Genomic DNA, 24,503 nt, shown 5'->3' with positions numbered 1-24,503 from the left:
TTAAATACAAAACATTTACTTATTCCACTTCTCTCTCCATTCTCATAGATGCAATCTACCAAGGTACTTCCTTCCCCGCCTTGTTTTGTATCTGGTTTGGCTCATTTCACCCCATTATCCTTGCTGCATTCAGTGTGGATGGTGATTACTTTTTTTTTTGTGATTACTCTTGTAACACCCCTATCTTAAAGTTCTCTAAACCTTTTATCTACAAAGGCATTTATTTCCACTCTACCTACAAGATTCAGATACACAAATAATTCTTTACAAAAGCGTTCTAAATGATGACAAGATCTCAGTTGGGAACCTCCCACACTCCTGTGCACACACACTTATCCCATTGTCTTAAATTTCTTAAGTCTTAAATCTCACTACCACACTACTCTGGTTCATGGTCAGTATTAATCTCTTAAAAGTTTTTCAGATTTCTTTGCTATTTTCTTCCCATGCTTTGTGACTCACTATTTCAACAATGCACTGGTAACATCTTAGACTGTCCGGTTAATTCTTATTCTTTTACCAACTAGCTTGTTAAATACCAACTCTGGGTAAATTCCATCATTCAATTATTCCATTCTTTCTCTCAGGTTACCACATATTACTGAAGAAAATAAAACAAGGCCATTGAGTTCCATTATCAATTCATGGAAATCAGTCCTCTACATTACTGCATGAAAATTTGTACTTGTTTTTAATTCATATTACATGTCTCACAACATTTACTCCAACCTTTTTTATGCTTCTCTAGCTCCTAACTTCATTCCCCAACTTTAATTCACTCAGAAAATACCATTACATTCAAATTTACTCTGAAGATCAAAGCCATCAAATAAAAGTTTCCTCTTCTTTCTTTGAGCAATTCTCCCCAATTCCTCCCATCCTTCTTTTGTTCTTAATTTAATGCTAGCATTGGGTGGTTAAGGTCCCCAAGTATGGAGGCCTTGGTTCATCACTATCTCCATTTTTTCTTTTATCTTCCAACTTTCCCTTTTCCTTCATTTTCTTACCCTGAAAATATGAGTGGGTCATCTCACATAAACATATACCTCAAGCACCAGTACTACCATCAATGAAATTCCTCTGGTGCTTCAAGAAGTTGCAGAAACCAGGTAATTCTTCAAGGGGCAGCTTTTCCAAAATCCCATTCTTTCTCATCAAAATCCTACCCATTTTTCAAAGTCCAATTCAAAGCTCTGCTTGATAAAATCTTTTCACCTTCTTTACAGTATTACCACACTTTTCTTTATATGGTTTAAAAAAATCATTTGTGAAAAAATTTTGTGAGCATTGAGATAAATAATAGTAAAGAAAGCTATCACAGAGACTACCACATAGCAAAAACCCAATACTTTTATTAGTAGTAATAAGTAGTAATAGTTCTTATCATTATTACTGTTACTACCACTGGGTTGGTCAACAAGTTCATTCAAATTTTTCCACAAAACATTACAGAAAAACCTGAACTTTTTCTCTAACCCAATATATTACTTATCTAGGTTCTCAACATGACTCTACCAAACTGTAAGGTACTTGAGGGCACAACTCATGTTACTTATTTTTTTATCCATTCGTTTATTCAATGGCTTCTTTTTTAAACTGAAGTATAGTTCTCAAACTAAAAAAACAAAAGAATGTAGAGAAAAGAACACAATATTATTTAGATGAAAATACTCCTCAAATTGATATACAGATTCAATGCAATCCTTATCAAAATCCCAATTGGCCTGTCTGCAGAAATGGATGAGCTGATCTTAAAATCACAAAGAAGTACAAAGGACTCAGAATAACTAAAACAATCGTGAAAAAGAACAGAGTTGGAAGATTCACATTTCCTGGTTTCAGAAGTTACTACATAGCTACAGTAATCAAGACATGTGGTACTGATACACACATAACACTGGCAAATTAAGAGTCTGGGGGAAAAAGCCTTACATTTATGGTTAACTGATTTTTGACAATGTTACTAGTACAACTGAATACCCGCATGCAGAAGAATGAAGCTGAACTATTACCCAACATCATGTTCAAAGATTAACTCAAAGCGGATCATACACTTAGGAAGAGAAAGACCTAGAGGGGCAGGATGGGCAGAGGTGGGAGGGAGGTTCAAGAGGGAGGGGATACATGTATTCTTACGGCTAATTCATGTTGCTGTATGGTAGAAACCAACACAACATTCTAAAGCAATTATCCTTCATTTAAAGATAATTTTTAAAAAAATAAACTAAAAAACTCTTACAAGAAAACATTAACAGGAGCAAATCATTATGACCCTGGACTAGGCAATACTTTCTCAGATGACACACCAAAACACAGAAGCCAACGAAAAAACAGATAAACTCGACTTCATCAAAATCCAAGCTTTCGTGCCTCAAAAGACACTATCAAAAGAGTGGGGGGGAAAAAAGGACATCTCATAGAACGGGAGGAAATATTTGCAAATCAAATCTGACAAGGATTTCCCACCCAGAGTCTAGAAAGAACTCTTACAACTCAGCAATAAAAAGACAACCCAGTTTTTTTAATGGGCAAAGGATGTGAATAGACATTTTCCCCTAGGAAATATAAAAATGGCTAATAAGCACATGAAAAAGATGCTTAACATCATTAGTTACTAATGAATTACAAATCAGAACCACAAGGAGATGCCAATTCACACTTACTAGGATGGTAATAATAATAATAATAATAATAAATGGAAACTAATAATTCGGCAATGATGTATAGAAACTAGAACCCTCACACATTGCTTGTGGGAATGTAAAATGGTGCCGCCACTTCGGAAAGCAGTTTGGTAGTTCCTCAAAAAGTTAAAACGGAGTAACCAAAGGACACAGCAATTCCATCCCAAGGTACATAACCAAAAGAACTGAAAACATGTCTACCACAAAAACTTGTACATGAATGTTTATAGCAGCTTTACTCATGACAGCCCAAAAGTGCTAACAACCTAAATGTCCATCAGCTGATCAATGGATAAACAAAATGTGATGTATCCACATCACATGGATAATAGAATGGATGATAGAATATTAGCCAAAAAAGGAATGAACACTACATGCTACGACTTGGTTGAATTCATTCACACAAAATGTTCAAAAAGGCAAATCCACAGATTAAGAAACTAGGTAAGTGGCTGATAGGGATTGGAGAGAATGAATGCCAATGGGTAAAGGGTTTCTTTTGGTATGATAAAAATGTTTTGGAATTATATGATGGTGATGACTGTACAATTTTGTGCATATACTATAAATTACTCAACTGTATACTTTAAAAAAGTGAATCACAGTTCATGAATTATTTCTCAATTAAAAATGGGAAGAAAATTAAGGCCCTACTTAATTAAAACATAATAGGAAAAAACAATGGAATAAAAAATTTTTATCATTAGAGTTCATTATATTTATTCTTATTGAACTTAATCTCACAAGATACAATGAAATCTTTCAAACTGTCCACAACTGATAATTAATGAACTTTCTGCATTCCACAGGAAGCACCTAGCTTCCAGTACTATTTTCACTACAGTATCTGTTTTGATAAACGTCTTTGCATTATCTTTGGTTCTACACACGCTAAGGATCAGAAAGGCTGTAAGCATAATAATAATGATAAAGCAATTAAGGGCACAGGTTCTGATAAAAGAGAAAAAAAAAGAAGACATACACATGGGGAAAATGTAAGCAGTTACCGAAGGCTCATTACAAAAAAACACAGATTCTGAATTCAGAATGTCTGGCGTCAAACTCTGGCTACCCCATTTGCTAGTTGTGTAACACTGGTCATGTTATTATTAAAATCCTCTTTGCCTGAGTCTCTTCTTTGATAAAATGGAAATGAGTACTAATATAACTCAAAGGGCAGGTTGAGGATTAAATGATCTACTACTATATGCTTGGAACAGTTCCTGGCATAGCAAGCACTCAATAAATGTTAGGAGCTTTACTGTCTGTCTGCAGGGGATCTGAGCATACACATAAACATGGTGGTAGACTGGAGGGTTATTCCAGAAACTTTATTCCCTTTACTTCTAGAATATAATAAATCAGGTCCAGAAATAGGAATCTACTTCTAGAAAAGCATTCAGCATTATATCTTACATACAGAAGGCTCAGCATTATATCTTACATACAGAAGGCATTCAAATAATTTGTTGGATGAGTAAAAATAAAAGAACTGGGACAAAAATAAGAAATTCTGGGAAATGACTTTTAGGGGAAATATCTTTTCTTTGTGTGATGGTAAAAAGAAAAGATTGGAGCCAAAGACTGAAAAGACAAAACTGAAATTCTTTTAGAGTACTCTCATTTCACTGCAGTTATCATCAAGGGAATCAACAGTGTTAATTGTTATTCACATGCCAGTAGGAGAAAATCTAGAACTTAAAAGCTTGCTTTTAAATAAATTAGTACACACAGAAAAAAGAAAGTCACGAGGATTTCTGATGGTGATATACCTGATTTCATCCTGTTTTGCTGTGAGGAAGAAGTGTGGGGATAGGTAAAGATTTAACTTTCTATGGAAACATCAAAATGGTTTCTTTGGAAATGCTATGTAATGAAATAACTAGAGCACAACTTCTATCGGCCAGTGCACAAACTAATCTGAAGCCACACTGTGAACACTGGAAAATTTTCACTTTTTAGCCTCTTATTTCAGAAAATGTAAGCAGAGTCACTAGTCTAGGAGTTATGTAACCCCATTCTGGTTGGTGAGATGTAAAGACTTGTAGGAGATTTGAGGGGAAGGTTTTCCTCCATGAAATAACTCAGTACACCAGAGAGTATCTGTGATCCCTGCTTCTGGACTTGAGGTATTGTGTTAAAAAGAGTACAATTCTCAGATCTGCTGCAGATGGAAAAACCGAAAGGATGGTAGTAATCTATGCCAGTGTGTAACAACCTTGAGCTATAGAACCAATCTTTGAATAATTTACCTCCATGTTTCTCATTGTGGGAGGAGAAATTAAAAACAAGTTAGGACAGCCTGTTGTTTGGTTTTTGCAGACCTCCTAGATTTATTCTAATTTTTCCGATCTTTCCTTTAATATTTTCTATCTTTGTTTTATTTGGCTTTCTGGAAGATGTCCTTAACTTTATGTGAGTGAGTGAAGTCGCTCAGTCATGTCCGACTTTTCGCGACCCCATGGACTGGCATGGTCTACCAGGCTCCTCTGTCCATGGGATTTTCCAGGCAAGAGTACTGGAGTGGGTTGCCATTTCCTTCTCCAGGGGATCTTCCCAACCCAGGGATCGAACCCAGGTCTCCCGTGTTGTAGACAAACGCTTTACTGTCTGAGCCCCCAGGGAAGTCCTTAACTTTATAGTGTATGTTTATCTGTCTGTTTATATGCACATGCAGATACACACACATATATAAATTCCCTACTATACTATTTTAACTCTTATTATTTTAATTTCCAAGAGCTCTTTCTTATTAATACTTTTGCTTCTTTAATTCAACCATGAAGAAAGAACAGATTATGGATCTTCTCTTCTCTTTGATGTTATAGTGATTTTCAAATTTTCTCTGTTCTCTGCACTGTTTCTGAGTCCCTTTTGACCATTTCTGCCATTATCTTTCCTGTTAAAAGCTTTCTTCAAATATCTGGTTATTCTTAACTGTTCATTTGTATTTAAGAATTACAAACCCTGAAGATGTCAATACTACACAAAGCAATCTACAGATTCAATGCAACCCCTAACAAAATCCCAATGTGTTTGCAGAAACAGAAAAACACCATCCTGAAATTCATGAGAAAAACCAAGGGATCCCAAATAGTCAAAACAATCTTGAAAAAGAACAAAGCTGGAGATCTGCATTTCCACAATGAGATATCCCTTCACACTCATTAGGACAGCTATTATTACACACACACATACAGAAAATAAGTCTTAGCAAAGATATAAAGAATTGTTCATGGGAATGAAAAATGTAGCTGCTTATGGAAAACAGAATGGCAATTCCTTAAAAAATTTAATATACAATTATGTTATGATTCAGTAATTCCACTTCTGGGTATATACATCCCCAAAAAGTAAAGTCAGTATTATTCACAATAACCAAAAGGTGGAAACAACCAACCACTGATGGCAGCCATCAATAGATAAACGGATAATATACATTATATTATATACAGGTATACATACATATACACAATGAAATATTTTTCAGCCTTAAAAAGGAAGAAACTTTTGATACATTCTTCAACATGGATGAAGCTTGAAGACATTATGCTAAGTGAAATCAGTCAGTTACAGGATAAATATGTTAGAATTCCACTTATAGGACAATCTCAGAGTTGCAAAATTCATCGAGACAGAAAAGAGAATGGTGGGTCTCAGTGGGTAATCAGTAGATTACTCACTTAAGGGCCTTCAAATATCAGGACCCACAAGTCGTTTCCCTTGGCCTGGTCAACTTTCCTCAGGGAAGAAAACTCTCAATTCCGGCCAGGCTCCTCTTCATACTAAATCAAATGGTGGTTAAGTTCAATGTTTTAACTTATTTATGTATTTATTTTCTGTAAACCACTCCCTTGATTAAAATATAAGCTATCTGAAGGCAGAGATTGGGAGAAGGGGATTCCTTTTTTTAAAAATATATATCCCCAGAGCCTAGACAAGTACAAATGTTAGCAGGCACTCAATAATTGCCTGTTGAATAAATGAATCAAAAATTTATGGAGCACTTATTTCATAATTGTAAACTCAAAATTTAGCCTTTAAATTACCATGTGTGAGGTATTCCCATTTTACCAATTAGGTGAGATATAGGGAGGTTAGGTAACCTGTCTGCAGAAATTAAGGCAGAGCTACAATTCAAACACAGGGTCTGTGTAACTCAATGGTTCATCTCAACCACTATATTATACTGCTTTCTATAGAGAAACTGTGTAATGTTAGTCCCTGACAGTAAGAATCTATGTGCTAATGATCCAACCTATGAGGTATAGTCTGCTGTGTCGTTCAGCTGCTAGGTTGTGTCTGACTTTTTGTGACCCCATGGACTGTAGCTTGCCCCTTTTCTGTCCATGAGATTTTGCAGGCAAGAATACTGGAGTGAGTTGCCATTTCCTTCTCCAGGGGATTTTCCCAAGCCAGGGATGAAGCCGCGTCTCCTGCACTGCAGGCAGACTCTTCACCACTGAGCCACCTGGGTGGCCCTATACCGTCCGAGTCAGATAAAATTCCAATAGTAAAAAGCCTGAAGAGTATGTGGGTGGAGGGGCAAATGAATCCCTGCTATAGGGAAACCGTGTTATTGATGCAAATGTATCGCATCTGAGGGTGGGGAAAGTTTCCTGACACTAAAATGGCTGGCAGAAAAACTGCTGGTTAAGTTGTCTAATTCTGATTAACAAGCAATTATCATTTTCACCAGGACTATTTGCCTCCTTGTGACTCCTTTGCTTGTTCTCCTCACACACAAAAGTAAAACAGAGAGCATGTGATATTACAAAATACACTAACTAGCATTCAGAGGTATGAGTTCCAGTCCTAGCACTGATACTAACTGGCAGAGTGCTCTGTGATAAGCCACATAAAGAGAGAATAGTTTATTAGCAGTTATTTCCAAACTTTCAAGGTAATTTTAGAAATATACAAACTTACTTTCTCTTGAAATACAGATTTAACTTACCCTTTAAAAGTAATTAGATTACTAAATTAGAATTTTGGTTTAGGAGTCTGTTGATCCATGCCTAAAAAGTCCCTGGCATTTGAAGGCAAATGGTAACCTGATCATTTGTAATTTAGGGTTATCTCCCAGTATGACTGGTGCTTATAGTTGGAGCTAGCTTTTATGGAGACTGGCAGTATAGTGCAGTGGTAATTGGTATGGGTTGTGGAGCCCGACTGCCTAGACTCTGGAACAGCTTCCTTGCTGTGGAACTTGAGTGACTTACATAAGGAAACTAATGCCAAGAAAGCTTATCTGTGATTATTACAGTAACGGCTACCTCATAGGATTAAGAACAATAACTAATCTATAAACTTACAATGATGTTCGAGACTGGCTACAAAAGTTTCAAGGCACTATTAAACTGTAACGTTAAGCAATCTTGAGATACTCAAATTTTGTAAATTTTACCCATGAGGAAGCAAAAACCTATTTGCAGAGGACTGGTTCTGGAAACAAGATATTTTGCAAAATTCTCCCCATTTTCTAATACAGCAACTAGTTTGCTGACCTCCAGAAAAGAATGTTTTCTCTTTTTTCAGTAATTTTTTCTTCTTTTCAACCAGGGTAATATTTTGAAGTTTATATACAACTTCTTCTTTAGTTTTGCTATTTCCCAAATTACCAAATACTACATATTTATTGTAACAAGTGAAACAACATTATAAAGAGTACAATAAAGACAAAGCTAATTCTCTCTTCCCATATCTATTTTTAATCCCACTGCCTAAAATAACCCATATTACCAATACAAATGCATCTTACAAGTTCATTTTCTTTTTCTCAAAATTACTACAAATATGACACTCAAAAGCTTACCTCCAGATATATTGATGGTGGATTATGCTCCCCACCAAATTTGTCCAATAGGGCCTCTATATGCTCCTGTGTCAACTTAATCATTTGTTTGATATTCCACACCTAAAAAAATTTTAAAAGAATTTAAATACAAATCATTTAGAATATGAATTAGAAATTATCTTCATATTCCTACTGAAATATTATAGTAACTTCCAGTGTTCCTTGAAATTTAGAGCTTAGAGATCTCGAGATGATTTATTTTAAACTTCTTCTTACACTAGTAATACAATATATTCTCAACTATAAAACATTTAAGTAATACATGAGTATTCAGGAACAAGCAGTAAAAATCTCTTTTCACATTCCCCATATTTCCGGGTGTCCTGCCAAAAAGTTAAGTCCTATTTATGGATTGGTATACATTCTTCCATAACTTTTTACTCCAATAAAAAACAAAAATCCATACATATATAAAATAGACAAATACATGTATATTACTTATTAAAATATTCTCAACACTTGCTTTCTTTACCAAACAACATGCCTCAGAATTCTCTCCATGTCAATATGTATGTATTTTGCTTTTATTTTTTTTAGTGTTTTTAAGTATTTGTTCTTTTAATATAGTTTCAGTTTTACTTAACTAACTGATTTTTCTTCATTGCTGTGCACAGACTTTCTCTGCTGTGGTGAGCAGAAGGCTACTTCTCACCGTGGCGTGTGGGCCTCTCCTCCTGGTGCCTTTTTATTACAGACACAGGTTCTAGGCACAGAGGCTCAGTAGTGGTGGTGCCTGGGCTGAGCTGCTCCATGGCATGAGGAATCTTCCCGGACCAGGGATCAAACCCACGTCCCTTCATTGGCAGATGGATTCTAATCCACTGTACCACCAGGGTGGTCCTATTTTACACCTTTTAAATGGCTGTATTACAACATCATAAGTTCAGACAAGACAACATTCATTTCATAATGTTAGGACACTGCTTATTTCAATGGTCTTCAAACTTCAAAGGTAACTTAAGGTTAGGTGGATACAGATGATTTTAGGAGAATCATTTCCAGATTTCCAGTGTCTATTTGTATTCTTCCTAACTGATCTGCTTAAGAACTAGTTCTTCTTTCTTCCTCTCCTTTAAAGATCACTGCTTTGCAATTCTCCACTTTGTAAAAGGCAAAATCCTTATCCATCTCAAGTGCATCTACTAATGTGTACTCTTCTGAGCTAAATAAACTTTCAACTACCTAACAAACAAGAAAAGAAGGAAAATCCCTTGACAAAAAAGGGGGCGGGGGGATACTAAGAGCAAGACCTTATTTTATCAGTGAAACAAATTCTTGGGAAGGTTTCAAGCCTTATCCATTTATCCAGAATCCAACTGAGAATTCAGAAGTCTAGTGGTCATAGTGTAGGCACACAGTACATGTTTAAGATAAATAAGCAATCAGATTATTTTTTTCTTAGTGAAAAGTGAGTTCAATCTATCTGAGTGGTGTGAGAACATGCTTTTTGCAAATTACACTACAGTATATACTGTCTACAGATACTCTCTATAAACTGAATGATTTAAATCTGTAATTTTATGGTGTGACTGAAAATGTATTTAACATAAAATATACTCTAGAAATCAAGGCCACTTAAATTATTTAAAGTTATAATGAAAAATGTGAGATAATTTTTTAAATGTACAAAGGAAAACAAATAAGCAAAGGGCACTGGGTTTATTTAATAATTCCTTCCTGGAGGACATTTACATTATTTCACCTCTCCCAGCTTTAAACAATGCTTCAAAATGGCTCTGTAATGCCTTTCTGGGCAAAGGTAGAAGTTTTCCTTTTAGATAGTGAGGCACAGGATTCCAAAATTGAAGGATATGCACATTTAAAAAATCAGTATGGCAGATGGTCTTCCAAAAGGACAATAAGTACCAAGATACCTCCTATTAGGGTATCAGTCCACCGTTTCCCCACAATCCCACCACAGTGTATATTATCAAACTTAAAAATTTTTCCTGATCTTAATGGGGGAAACGTGATCTTCTTGCTTCAATTTGTATTTCCCAGGAAGTTGAGCATTTTCCACACTTATTGACCATTTAAATTTCTTTATGAAAAATTCTCTATCCATATTCTTTCTCCCTTCTATTTTTTTTCTTTTCAGTTTCTAGATGCCCTTTTTTCTGGATATTAATCCTTATTCTCCTACAAATGCTGCAGTCTTTCCTTCTTTTTACTCTACTTTACTTTTTTTACTTTTACTTTTTACTGTAGTCATAGATTGTCTTGCTACTCAAAGCATGGTTCATAGACTACCAGCAGCATAATCTTCTGGAAGTTTGTAGGAGCAGCAGAATCTCAGGCCCCATTTCAAACTTACTGAACTTTAACAAAATGATCCTTATTAAAGTTTGAGAAGAAATGACAGAAGTTTCTAGTTTTTTCTATAACCAGATATTACAATAGTTTCCTTTATGAATCCTTGGCTAATTTCTCATTATCCCCACCAAGCATCAGGATGTCTTTTCTCTAGTTACATTTACTCCCCAAGTAATCTTATCTAATCCCACGGCTTTATATATGTACTGATGAAGTCCAAACTTTTAAATCCAGGTCTGTTCTCTCAACGCCATGGTATTTTTGTTCAGGTGCCTACTGTACATTCCTACATACTTATTAAGATAAGTATTTCAAACTTAACATGTTCAAAAGTTAACTTGATATTTATCCACCAAGTCCTGTTTCAAAATCTGTTTTTCTTACAGTCTCTTCATCTCAGAAAATGACAAACTCCTTCTCTGATGAGTTCACTGACCACCCAGGGCAGAACTGCTTTATAATCAGAATTTAATATTCTAAAATTGATTTTGTTTTTCATGTCTATTAGCTACTTTGAAATCAGAAATAAGTTTTATTCATCTTTTATTCCCTCATCACTTATCTTGGTGTCTTAGTCATTACAGGTATTCAAATTAGTGCTGGAGATAAGATTTAAGCTTTCTTCAGAATAGGATAAGAGAGAAAAATTAATCCTAGTTCAGCAATTCTTTACAGTCCAAGAAATTAAGTACTCTATTACCTACAATCTCTCTTTTTTCTTTTCCCCCTTAAAGTTCCACAGATAAAACTCGTGTGGTTAGGGTAAAGAACCATTCACCCAAAGAATGGTAGAAAAAGAAAAAAAAAAATTAGAGAGGGCAAAGAGCATGCGAGAAATGAGGAGACTGAGCTGATTAGAATTGATTCCTTTTCTTCCTGGCAGTAGAAAATGCTAAGATTTATATAAGGCAGGGCCAAACGACAACTGCCTGAAAGGCAGGTTTCTTAACTTCCAAACAAAAGTAAGTTTAAAGCCAAAGAATGAAGAAACATCACTATGAACACTCACTTATAAATAGAAAAAATCAGTCTGAGCAAGCAAACTCTTTCAGATTTTTCCTAAAGAATAAGAAAAAAGAAACTGTGATGATAATAATACTTTGATGATATATTAAAAAGTAGAATAAGATATTGTAAAGTTAACAGTAGATTTAGAATTTTGGCTTAAAATGTCTTCCTGAAAAAACAAGAAAAACTGTTACAACAATCCTAAAAGGGAAATGAAAGAATTAAAAACAAAAAATTTCAAGAAAGGTACTAGAAGAATTCCTATCCTTTTTTGATCTCTTCAGCAGAACGTAACAATTAAAACCAAGTAAAATTAGTAAAGGGCAAAGGCTAATCGAGTTCTGCCAAGAGAACGCACTCGTCATAGCAAACACCCTCTTCCAACAACACAAGAGAAGACTCTACACATGGACATCACCAGATGGTCAACACTGAGATCAGACTGATTATATTCTTTGCAGCCAAAGATGGAGAAGCTCTATACAGTCAGCTAAATACAAGACCGGGAGCTGACTGTGGCTCAGATCATAAACTCCTTATTGTCATATTCAGACTTAAATTGAAGAAGGTAGGGAAAACCACTAGACCAACCAGGTATGACCTAAATCAAATCCCTAACGATTATACAGTGGAAGTGAGAAATAGATTTAAGGGACTAGATCTGATAGACAGAGTCCCTGATGAACTATGGGTGGAGGTTCATGACAGTGTATAGGAGACAGGGATCAAGCCCATCCCCAAGAAAAATAAATGCAAAAAACCAAAATGGCTGTCTGAGGAGGCCTTACAAATAGCTGTGAAAAGAAGAGAAGCCAAAAGCAAAGGAGAAAAGGAAAGATATTCCCATTTGAATGCAGAGTTCCAAAGAATAGCAAGGAGAGATAAGAAAGCCTTCCTCAGTGATCAGTGCAAAGAAAGAGAGGAAAGTAAGAGAATGGGAAAGACTAGAGATCTCTTCAAGAAAATTAGAGATACCAAGGGAACATTTCATGCAAAGATGGGCTCAATAAAGGACAGAAATGGTATGGACCTAACAGAAGCAGAAGATATTAAGAAGAGGTGACAAGAATACACAGAAGAACTGTACAAAAAAGACCTTCATGATCCAGATAATCACGATGGTATGATCACTCACTAGAGTGTGAAGTCAAGTGGGCCTTAGGAAGCAACACTATGAACAAAGCTAGTGAAGGTGATAGAATTCCAGTTGAGCTATTTCAAATCCTAAAAGATGATGCTGTGAAAGTGCTGCACTCAATATGCCAGCAAATTTGGAAAACTCATCAATGGCCATAGGACTGGAAAAGGTCAGTTTTCATTCCAATCCCTAAGAAAGGCAATGCCAAAGAATGCTCAAACTACTGCACAATTGCACTCAGCTCACACGCTAGCAAAGTAATCCTCAAAATTCTCCAAGCCAGGCTTCAACAATACATGAACCGTGAACTTCAAATGTTCAAGCTGCTTTTAGAAAAGGCAGAGGAACCAGAGATCAAATTGCCAACATCTGCTGGATCATCGAAAAGGCAAGAGAGTTCCAGAAAAACATCTACTTCTGCTTATTGACTATGCCAAAGCCTTTGACTGTGTGGATCACAATAAACTGTGGAAAATTCTGAAGGAGATGGGAATACCAGACCACCTGACCTGACCTGCCTCTTGAGAAATCTGTATGCAGGTTAGGAAGCAACAGTTAGAACTGGACATGGAACAACAGACTGGTTGCAAATAGGAAAAGGAGTATATTGTCACCCTGCTTATTTAACTTATATGCAGAGTACATCATGAGAAACGTTAGGCTGGAAGAAGCACAAGCTGGAATCAAGATTGCCAGGAGAAATATCAATAACCTCAGATATGTGGATGACACCACCCTTATGGCAGAAAGTGAAGAAGAACTAAAGAGCCTCTTGATGAAAGTCAAAGAGGAGAGTGAAAAAGTTGGCTTAAAGCTTAACATTCAGAAAACAAATATCATGGCATCCAATCCCATCACTTTATGGCAAATAGATGGGGAAACAGTGGAAACAGTAGCAGATTTTATTTTGGGGGGCTCCTAAATCACTGCAGATGGTGACTGCAGCCATGAAACAAAAAGATGCTTACTCCTTGAAAGAAATGTTATGACCAACCTAGACAGCATATTAAAAAGCAGAGACATTACTTTGCCAACAAAGGTCCTTCTAGTGAAGGCTATAGCTTTTTCCAGTAGTCATGTATGGATGTGAGAGCTGAACTATAAAGAAAGCTGAGTGTCAAAGAATTGATGCTTTTGACTGTGGTGTTGGAGAAGACTCTTGAGAGTTCCTTGTACCGCAAAGAGATCTAACTAGTCCATCCTAAAGGAAATCAGTCCTGAATGTTCATTGGAAGGACTGATGAAGCTGAAACTCCCAAGACTTTGGCCACCAGATGTGAAGAGCTGACTCATTTGCAAAGACCCTGATTCTGGGAAAGATTGAAGACAGGAGGAGAAGGGGATGACAGAAGATGAGATTGTTGGATGGCATCACCGACTCAATGGACATGAATCTGAGTAAACTCCGAGAGTTGGTGATGGACAAGGGAGGCCTGGTGTGCTGCAGTCCATGGGGTCGCAAAGAGTCGGACACGACTGAGCAACAGCACTGAACTATATATTAGTAAACAACAGATCATTTCTCACAACTTGCAAAAGGCAAAATTCACTCTCCAAAAAATGTTATTTAAAAAAAAAAAAATCTATGCTAAAATATAATGCATAAGAACTGCTATGGAAAGAACTGAAGGATGGCAATGGATGAAAAAAAACTACAGGCACTGATGATGCCCCTCCCCCCAACAAGAAGGTATCAGGTTCAAATCAATGATTTCTATCAAATCTTTAAGGAAATACACTATCAATTAATAGGTGATAGTACATATAAAAAAGAAAACCTTTCAAATTCGTTTTATGAAGCTAGCAAAATCTAGATGTCAAAACTTGACAAAAACAAAAAAATAAAGCCACAAAATAATCTAACTTGTGAGGACAAACTCAAATATAACTCAGTACTATATATGTATTTTTTAATGTAGGACTAGAGATCTCTTCAAGAAAATTCAAGAAAATTAGAGATACCAAGGGAACATTTCATGCAAAGATGAGCACAATAAAGGACAGAAATGGTATGGACCTAACAGAAGCAGAAGATATTAAAAAGAGATTTCAAGAATACACAGAAGAGCTATATAAAAAAGATTTTCATGACCACAGATAACCACAACAGTGTGATCACTCACCTAGAGTCAGGCAGCCTGGAATGACAGTGAGGGACTCTGGGAAGCTTATGTTCACATTGCTGTATTTAAAATGGATAACCAACAAGGACTTACTGTATAGCACAGGGAACTCTGTTTAATGTTATGTGCCAGCCTGGATGGGAAGGGGGGTTCCAGGGAGAATGAATACATGTATATGTACGGCTGAGTCCCTTTGCTGTTCACCTGAAACTGTCACAACATTGTTAACTGACTGTATATCAGTACAAAATAAAAAGTTTCTAAAGTTTTAAGTAAAGTAAGATAAGTAAAACTGACTCATGTCTGAATAAATTCTAGTTTCCATGAATAAATTTCAGAAATTCAGAGTTGAAAAGAAAACCCTACATGGTTCCTACAAAATAACTAGAATTAATATCAGGCTTTCGATCAGCAACATGAAAAGACAAAGTAGATTACTTGTTGCCGAAGACTGGTGGATTAGTGGGAATGGGGAATGACTGCTGTCTGGGGGATTCTTTTTGGGGTGATGAGCATGTTCTACAGTGATTGGGGTGACAACTGCACAACTCCGGGAACATATTAAAACCTGCTGAAGTATATTCCTTAAATGGATGCGTTCTATGATATGTGAATTAGGTCTCAATAAAGCTGTTAAACAAAACAATGGAGTAATGTTTTCACTGTCCTATATAAAAATGATCTGAACCTAGACTTCTACCCTCAGGCAAACTACCAATCAAGCATGAGGTTAAATGAAACCTTTTTGGTCATGTAACGTCTCAAGAATTTACCTCAATGGGATTCACAGGTCTGAAAACAGTCCTATCTTTTAACTTAGCAATTTCACTTCTAGGAATTTTTACCAATCTCCCACAAAACTAGAAAAACATAGTAGGTCTATTTATAAAGAGAAATGATTCACTAGGTGATAAAACATCAACTGATTTAAAATTTGGCACTATCTTTACATTTTAATACCACAAAACAAGCACAAAGCAAAAACTGAAGTTGCTTCCCCCACCCACCAAAAAGACAACCCATAAAAAGTTATGTTTTAAAGTAGAGAATTAAAGATAACAAAAGTAATGACAAAATACAGTCAGAACAACTAGACATAAGGTCTGGTTATGAAGAGTCCTGAAAGTCATGGTAAGTTGCTTTAATTTTATTCTAAGATATGAGAATTTGAATTTTCAAAAGCAGACATATGTGTGTCATAATCTGATATTTTATCACTGACAATTATCATCTCATTTTATAGGTGAGAACACTGTGGCACAGAGCTGTTAAATTATATATGGGAGAAGAATGAGAGAAGTAAGAATCAAAGCTGACCCCCAAATTTTAAAGTAGGTAACAGGATGGACAGTGACGCCATTGACTGAAGTGGGGAATCTCTAGGGGAAGAAATCAAGTATTATATCACCTAAAAGAGAGGTTAATTAAATGATCAAGTAGGCAGCTGGCTATGCATTTCAGCATTCAGGAAGAACTATGAGGCAGGACATATATTTAGATGTCACAGAATGCTAACAAGGAAATCTCCAACAGAGTATACACAAAGAAGACTCAACCCTAGAGCCCATCAAAATTTAGAAGACTGACAGAGTCCACAAAAATGATTGAGAAGAAACAGACACTGAGGTAGGAGAAAAACTTGATTCAGTGAAGATAATTTATTAGATAAGAACAGGAACAAGAAATAGATAGGAGACAGAAGAATGAAATATAAGTATCTGTATATAGTTTGTCAACATATTTATATGTATTTGCATATGTATCAGGGCTGGCAGATAACAGAGTATGTTTGTAGGCTGGAGGGAAAATCCAACTGAAAGACAGAAACTGATGATGTGTAAAAGAGATGCCAGCTGCAGAAAAGAAGCCCTAGAGACAGTAAGAAGAGATGGAACCTGAGTCACAAGAAGTGGAATTAGACTAGCAGGGAAGGTTTCTTAATAACAAGAGAAAGGAAGACTGAGAACCTGAAGACCAATGCAGGTAGGTTTGCAGATACAGTGATGCAAAGATGATGACAGCTGCATCAGATTTCTCAATAAAGTTTGAGGTGAGGTCCATAAATGAGAGTGGGGGCTGTGAGAGGTTTGCAATGACTGGAGACACAGTATTAATAGAAAGTGAAGGAGTAGCAGCACTGCCAGATATTGTTTAAGTGCTGTTGAGGTTTGTGGCATAAATTTAGAGCAGTACATTCAACTGCCTGAGTGCAAGCAGAGACACAGTGGCCAGATGGTATTTTGTTCTGCCCATAAATGGGGAGAGGGACTAGACAGTCAAGGATATCATTAATTCTTACAGGCATTCCTTACTAAAATCTTCGTCCTGAAGTCTGTGAGTTGTGAAGAAAGTTTTACTTGAGAAGGCTGAAGAAGGGCTATAATCAAGGGCAAAACAGGTATCTGGAACCTTTCTGAGCTTAAGAAAGAGGTTGAGGATTTAAAAGTTTGCTGGACACAGTTTCACAATTACTTTGGCCAGCAGACAGTGAGAAATAAAAACAGGAAAGTGGTACTCATGAAATCAACAAATAGAAAATGTCCTGACTTTGAGTTAAGCTTGGAAATTAAAATTATCTAAAACAGAATAAGTGAATCAAACCATTTCTTCTGGTTGATTAAGAGTAAGTAAACCCTAATATTTCCAGAATCCTGACAAAGCACAAAAGAAAACAGCACATAAATGAATTATTCTAAACTGTCCATAAAATTGTCCACTAATTTACTTAGTTTTTAAACTGAAAGTTCAACAGATGAATGGATAAGGAAGATGTGGCATAAATACACAGTGGAATATTATTTAGCTATAAAAAGGAGTGAAATAATACCATTTGCCACAACACAGATGAACCTAGGGATTATTATACTTAATGAAGTAAGACAGACAAAGACTACTCACCACTACTATTCAAAAGGGTCTTCAGTAAACATATGATACCATATGATATCCCTGATATGTGGAATCTAAAGAAATGATACAAATGAACTTATTCACAAAACAGAAACAGACTCACAGACATAGAAAACAAATTTAGAGTTACCTGAGGTGAGGGATAAATTAGGAATTTAGATTAAAAGATACACACTACTATATATAAAACAGATAAACAACAAGGACCTACTATATAGCACTGGGAACTCTATTCAATATCTTGTAATAAGCTATAGTAGAAATGAAACCTGGAAAGGACTATCACTTTGCTATATATCTGAAACTAACACAACATTTATTGATAAATCAACTATACTTTACTCAATCAACAGACTACATCAGTAAGTAAAATAAAAATGTTAAGTCAAAATAAGCACTAAAATAGGCAAGTTCCCACCTATTCATAGTTCTTATCTCATAGGAAAACATCAAGAATTTAGTGAGATATTTTATAAAACACCAAGCAGACTGCTTAAGAAATAATTGAAAATATAATTATTAGTTACTAATGTTATCATCACATGTTTAAATATCAGAAACTCCATCAATGAGCCATTTTCCAGGGAAGGTGTGCAATCAGAACAGGCTACATTATACCATGTTAAGGATCTCCCATCTCTGTAGTTACAATCAGGAAAAAAAAAAGACTCTCCCATCTCTGTGGCTTGAAACAAAATAAGTTTAGTTTTCATTCATGCTCTGTGTCTATTTCAGGTAGGAAGGGAAGCCCTGTTTATTGCAGTCAGCAGGGATGCAGGTTAACAGAGCAGTAGTCCCTGTTTTTAATAATGCTAATCACCAGGCTAGATAGGAAAAAAAACAAACTCTGGAGGGCCTGACACTGGCAACTAGACATAGGGTATGTCACCTGAGGTGATACGGGTCATATTTATAACAAAAAGAATAGAACTAGTCACATGACTTCTTTGTGACCAGGTAGGAAAACTGGATATGGGTAAAGAGCACAAAGGACTACCAGGGAAGGCTAATTTATCTAGAAATCCATAGGTACAAGAAAACTATAGAAAAACAGTCTGAGAGAGAAAGAATGATTACTAGGTGTCATGGGAGAAATGAAGAAATGTATTACATCTATCAAAACACTATCTACATTTTAATGGTCTTTGAATACACTGCTCCTTCTGCTAGAACATTCTTTTCTTCCATTAGCCACACCATCTCACAACGTAACCAAATGGGCAACTAGCTCTTTTCCTCTGCAGTCTTTAATGTGAACAAAAACCATAAGCCCCAAACACACGGATTAGCACATACTTAAGGTGATTCATACAGAAATAAACAATACAATCATAAGAAATCTGAGATACAATTTTAAGTAACATTTATCCAGGAAACTGAAAAACTTGAAATTTAATGTTCTTTTCTCCCAATCATACAAGAGAAAAACTTAGGTAGCAAAATAGCTATCTATAAAGAAGAAATAATAAACATAAATTAGGGTGTTCCTTGATCCATAATAATTATATTAACACCTGACTTCTGATGACACACACTGCCAGCTGGCCACAGGAAGGACATGTTATACAAGATGGGCTAATCATGTACTTCATCCCACTAGATCAGGTAATTGAGTACTGTGGGCACATGATTCTAGTTAGGAACAATTAAATTCTTTCCCAGCAATTTTCCTGAAATGCAGCTTTCCTGACTATTATATGTGTGGCTATCTATCTGTTCTTCACTATACACATATGACTATAGTCATTTAAGTGGAAGCAAACGAATCTAGGGCTACTTACAGCCATGCTTTCCAGCACACGGGAAAGTCTATCTCCAACAGAAGATAAGGAGCAAATATTTAGGAACAAGCAGAAAAAGGTGGAAAATATTTAGAATTCACAGGTGCTGGACAACCTAAGGTCCACCTTGACTGATTTCTGTAGCTCAACTAATTACTCTAGTATATTTCCCATAAATTTCCCTCTTTTTGATTAAGCTGAATGAGTTAAGTTTCTATTTTGACCAACACTGTTTTTGCCAAATAATGTATTTAAAAGAAGAGTTTGGTTTAGTGTCCATTGGCTGAACAACACCAGAAGACCAGATTCCCTGTAGATGACAGGAGAACTAGGAAGAAATGCATCTGGCTACAAACATGCCCATCTAATTCAAGCTTCATAATGAATTCTGGGATTGGCTGGAAAGCCCAGATAAAAGGCTCAAATTGATTAACACTGAAAAACAAACAAGTGAAAGAAGTATTCATAAGCTAGAGGTATCCACTATTCTGGTCATGTAAAAGGTTATATAAATAGTTCTATTCAACTGTTATGAACAGAACATTACCTGTGCTAATGATTCTTAAAAATCTTATAAGCAATAATCCTTAAATTCAAGTAGCCAAATCAAGTTACCAAGTATAAATTGAAAAAGATAAAACCTTTTAACACAAGGAGGTAACTTTCACTGAAACTTGATATAATCAATAGATTTTATTTACATAGATTCAACAACAACAAAAAAAACAAGAAGAAAGAGGAGAGGAAGAGAAATCATCACTGTATATGAACCTGCTCCTCTGAGCATGGCAAGGCAGTGATGAATATCTGAGCAGAGATTGACAGACAGGTAATCAGAGGCCTCTTTTTGTCATCACGGTACAGGATAAAATATTAGTTGCAGAGCATTTAGAAAACATTTCCTAACAAGGATTAGAAACCTACCACAGAATAAAGCTATGATAGTGACAGAGAACTTAAGACTATTCTGACATCTGTTGAAATCTTATTCTGCTTAAACTTTTAAGATAATTTTCTTTGATCAAAGAAATGAAGTTAATAATTCTTTCCTTTATACACTTAAGGAATCTACTGTGATAATCAAGTAACAATATACCCTTTTCTATGAGTTACAATATGAAGATGTACATGCTTGTTTTACATTAACTTTTAAGAAAGTTTAAAATAAAAACAGATCTCAAACATATTCAAAACTGCATTTTAAAAGGATATGTTAAAACTTTAAAGGGAAAAAAAGCAACTGAACTCCTTCTCCTTAATGTTATTAGTTCAGTCTATTTATGAGAGTTCTCAGCTTTTCCTCTTTTCCTAACTAATAGCAAAAGGCCCTACCTCAAAGTATACACATCCCCCACGTTCTAGGTAATCTCAGCATCAAAAGTCCTTTCAGGTAGCTCCCTTTACTCCCAAATCTTTAGTGAGATCACCTTTCTGACTCAAGTAACTACAAAAAAGGGCTTCAGTCTATCTTCTAACTAGGATGCTATAAGTTTTTGCTCTCCTGAACAGTCACAGCGGAAAAAAAAAAAAAAAAAAAAAAAAAAGGAATGAGGGAGAGGAGATAATCACAGGGAACACTTTTGTGCCTCATTGTAAACTTATATGACTATCACTCCCTAATCAGATTAATTCTCTTACCATAATATTCACAACGTCCAGCAAACAATTCAAAACTGCTCAGCATACAAAGAACTAGTAAAACCCCCGTCAGGTGGAAAAGACAGGCAAGGATTACAGACCCCAAGATGACACCGATGGTGGAGTCACCTGGCAAAAACTTCAAAGCAACTTGAATAAGAATGCTTCAACAAGCAATCAATAATATTCTAGAAGCCAATGGAAAACCAGAGTCTTGGAAAACAACAGAAGACAGTAAGAATTACAATAACAAAAATTTAAAAACTCGATGGACAGGCTCAATAGCAGAATGAAGATAGAGGAGTCAGGGAGCATGAAGGCAGAACAACTGAAATTATTCAGTCTTAACAGAAGAAAAAAAAAAGAGATCAAAAATTTTTTTAAAAATTGGGGTTCTACAGGACAACAACAATAAGGTCTAACATTTGTGTCACTGACTTCCAAAAGAAATGGAGAATGAAGCAATAAAAAAATATGTGAAGAAATACTGGTTGAAATCTCCTCAAATTTGACAAAACACATAAAACTACAGATTCCAAAAGATGAGTCCCAAAATGGGTAAGTACACAGAAACACATACCATGCACATCAAGTGTTGAAAACTAAAAACAAAGTGTTATCTTGAAAGCAGAGACAAATGACCCATAAACTACAAGGGAATAACATTTCAGATGACTACAGGTGTCTCAAAAGAAACCACGAAGGCAGAAAGGAGTAGCACAACATTTTAAAGTATTAAAAGAACTGTCAACCTAGTATTTTATACCCAGTGAAAGTACCTCTCAGCAATGAAATAAAATAAAGATATATTCAGATAAATAAAAACAAAGAAATTCTGCTGCCAAAAGAATTACTGAAAGAAATTCTTCAAACAGAAGAGAAATTGTATCGAAAGGAAATCTTCAAGAGCAGGAATGAAGGGGGGGGTAAATATCTGGGTAAACACAATACATATCCCCTTCTCTTACACTCTTTGAATATGGTTAATAGTTGAAAGAAAAATGTATAGCATTTCCTAATGAGGCTTTCCATAAAGGAAATGTAACATGCAAGACAAGAATAACAGAAAGGAGCTGTTGGTGGTGGTGGGGGGCATAAAGAGACCTATATAGTAGTAATATTTCCATAATCCACTTAGGGGAATAGAGAACTTATTCTAAGCAGACAATGAAAACTTTAGTATATATACTGTACTTCCAGAGCAACCACTAAAGAAACTACTGAGAGATATAACTAAAGAAAATAAACACACTAGGTAAATTTAAAATGGAATACTAAAAGAATGTTCAAATAACTTAAGAGAAGGCAGGAAAGGAAAAACAGTAATGAAAAACAGAGGAAACTAACAGAAAATGAATTACTAAACTGGTTAACCGAAATCAAAACATACTGGGATTCCCTGGTAGCTCAGTAGTAGAGAATCTGCCAATTGTCTCTGCCAATGCCAGAGACATGGGTTCAAGCCCTGATCCATGAAGATGCCACATGCCACAGAACCACTAAGCCTGTGCACCACAACTACTGAGCCTGTGCTCCAGAGCCAGGAGCCACAACCACTGAGGCTATATGCCACAACTACTGAAGCCCATGTTCCCTAGAGCCTGCGCTCCACTGTAATGAAAAGCCAGTGCACCACATCTAGAGAGTAGCTCCCGGCTCACTCATCGCAACTAGAGCAAAGTCTGTGCACCAAGAAAGACCCAGCAGAGCCAAAAATAAGTAAACAAATAAACTTTTAAAAAATATATCATTATATTAAATGTAAATAGTGTACAGATACAAATTAAAAGATAAAGACCATCAGAAGGGATGAAAAACACATAAATACACAGTTTCTACAAGCAATTCACTTTAAATATGCATTAGAATCACTCAAAGGGCTTCTTAAAATACAGACTGCAGGGTATCAAGCTCAGAGTTTCTGATTCAGTAAGTCTACAGCAGAGTCTTCAGTTTTAACAGATTCCCATGTAATACTGCTGCTGCTGGTATGGGCATCACACTTTGAGAACCAGTTATTTAAAAGGATGTTTTGTAATTCTAAAAAAGTTATGTTAAAAGATATGAGATCAATTTTCTACAGATGTTGCTTTCCAGTTTTACTAATCATCTCTCTCAAATGTACAAATAGTGTACATGGGTGATGGACATACTTTGGTTCCTTCTGTGTCTGAAAATATCTTGATGAGGTATGGGATTCTTAATCACAGCTGTTGTTTACCTCTCAGTGTTGCCATTGTTGACCTGCTAATCTTTCCTTTTTGTTCTATCTGAGCTTCCTTTCTAAGCTTCTGATCATCTTTATCCCTAGTATTCAGTAATTTCACTATGAAGTATAACTTCTGCTTATTATTCTGCCTTTCAATATACAGATTCAAGTCTTTCTTCAGGTCAGGATATAGTTTTCTATTATTCAGTTAACTATTACTTCCCTGCTTCTTTTTTCCTTCTAGAAATCTATTAATTCATGTTAGACTTCCTGAGTCTATCTTCTAAGTCACTTACATTTTTACTAATGAATTCCATTTCTGTGTATTTTCTTTTACTGATTAACAGTTTATGTACCAAACACTATTCTAGGCTTTAGGCATGTAACAAAACTCCTGCCCTCATGAAGTATACATTCTATTAAGGGAACAAATAAACAAAAAAAACAAATGTATAACTTCCAGCAGTGAATCAATGCTTTGAAAAAAATTCAATCAAGGTAAAAGAGAGTAGGGAGAAGGCTCTTTTGCTTTATTTATTTCTAAAATTTTATTTATTTATTTTGGCCACACCACAACCATGGGGCATGTGGAATCTTAATTCCTTGACCATGGATAGAATTAGTGCCCCATGTCGTGGAAATGTAGAGTCTTAACTATGGGACAATCAGGGAAGTCCCAAGAAGGCTCTTTCAGAAACTGTAGGCTTGTGGTTAGGAAAAGTCTTGTCAAAGAGGTAGTAACATTTGAACAGATATGAGAATAAAGTGAGAAAGCTGGTGAAAATATTCTTCAGGTAGAGATAAATAGCAAGCAATGAAAAAAGTCCTAGGTTTCAAGTATG

The 24,503-nt window shown here is 35.7% G+C and overlaps 1 protein-coding gene across 8 annotated transcripts in view; it reads right to left on the bottom strand.

Moving 5' to 3' along the window:
- BRAF (B-Raf proto-oncogene, serine/threonine kinase) overlaps nucleotides 1–24,503 on the bottom strand; it is a 159,729-nt gene that overhangs the window by 88,506 nt on the left and 46,720 nt on the right. For 7 of the 8 annotated variants that reach the window (XM_070464845.1, XM_070464836.1, XM_070464852.1 and 4 more), the window contains exon 2: nucleotides 8,500–8,601. In XM_070464845.1, coding sequence (XP_070320946.1) covers nucleotides 8,500–8,601 — 102 coding nt within the window. Of the gene's footprint in view, nucleotides 1–8,499; nucleotides 8,602–18,021; nucleotides 18,063–24,503 lie in introns of those variants that run through there. The other variant, XM_070464828.1, reaches the window with a different exon arrangement.

This window comes from Odocoileus virginianus, chromosome 1, assembly GCF_023699985.2.
Source record: "Odocoileus virginianus isolate 20LAN1187 ecotype Illinois chromosome 1, Ovbor_1.2, whole genome shotgun sequence".
Lineage (NCBI taxonomy): Eukaryota > Metazoa > Chordata > Mammalia > Artiodactyla > Cervidae > Odocoileus > Odocoileus virginianus.
Note: the sequence above shows the minus strand (reverse complement) of the source record. Positions and strands in the feature narration are given on the sequence as shown.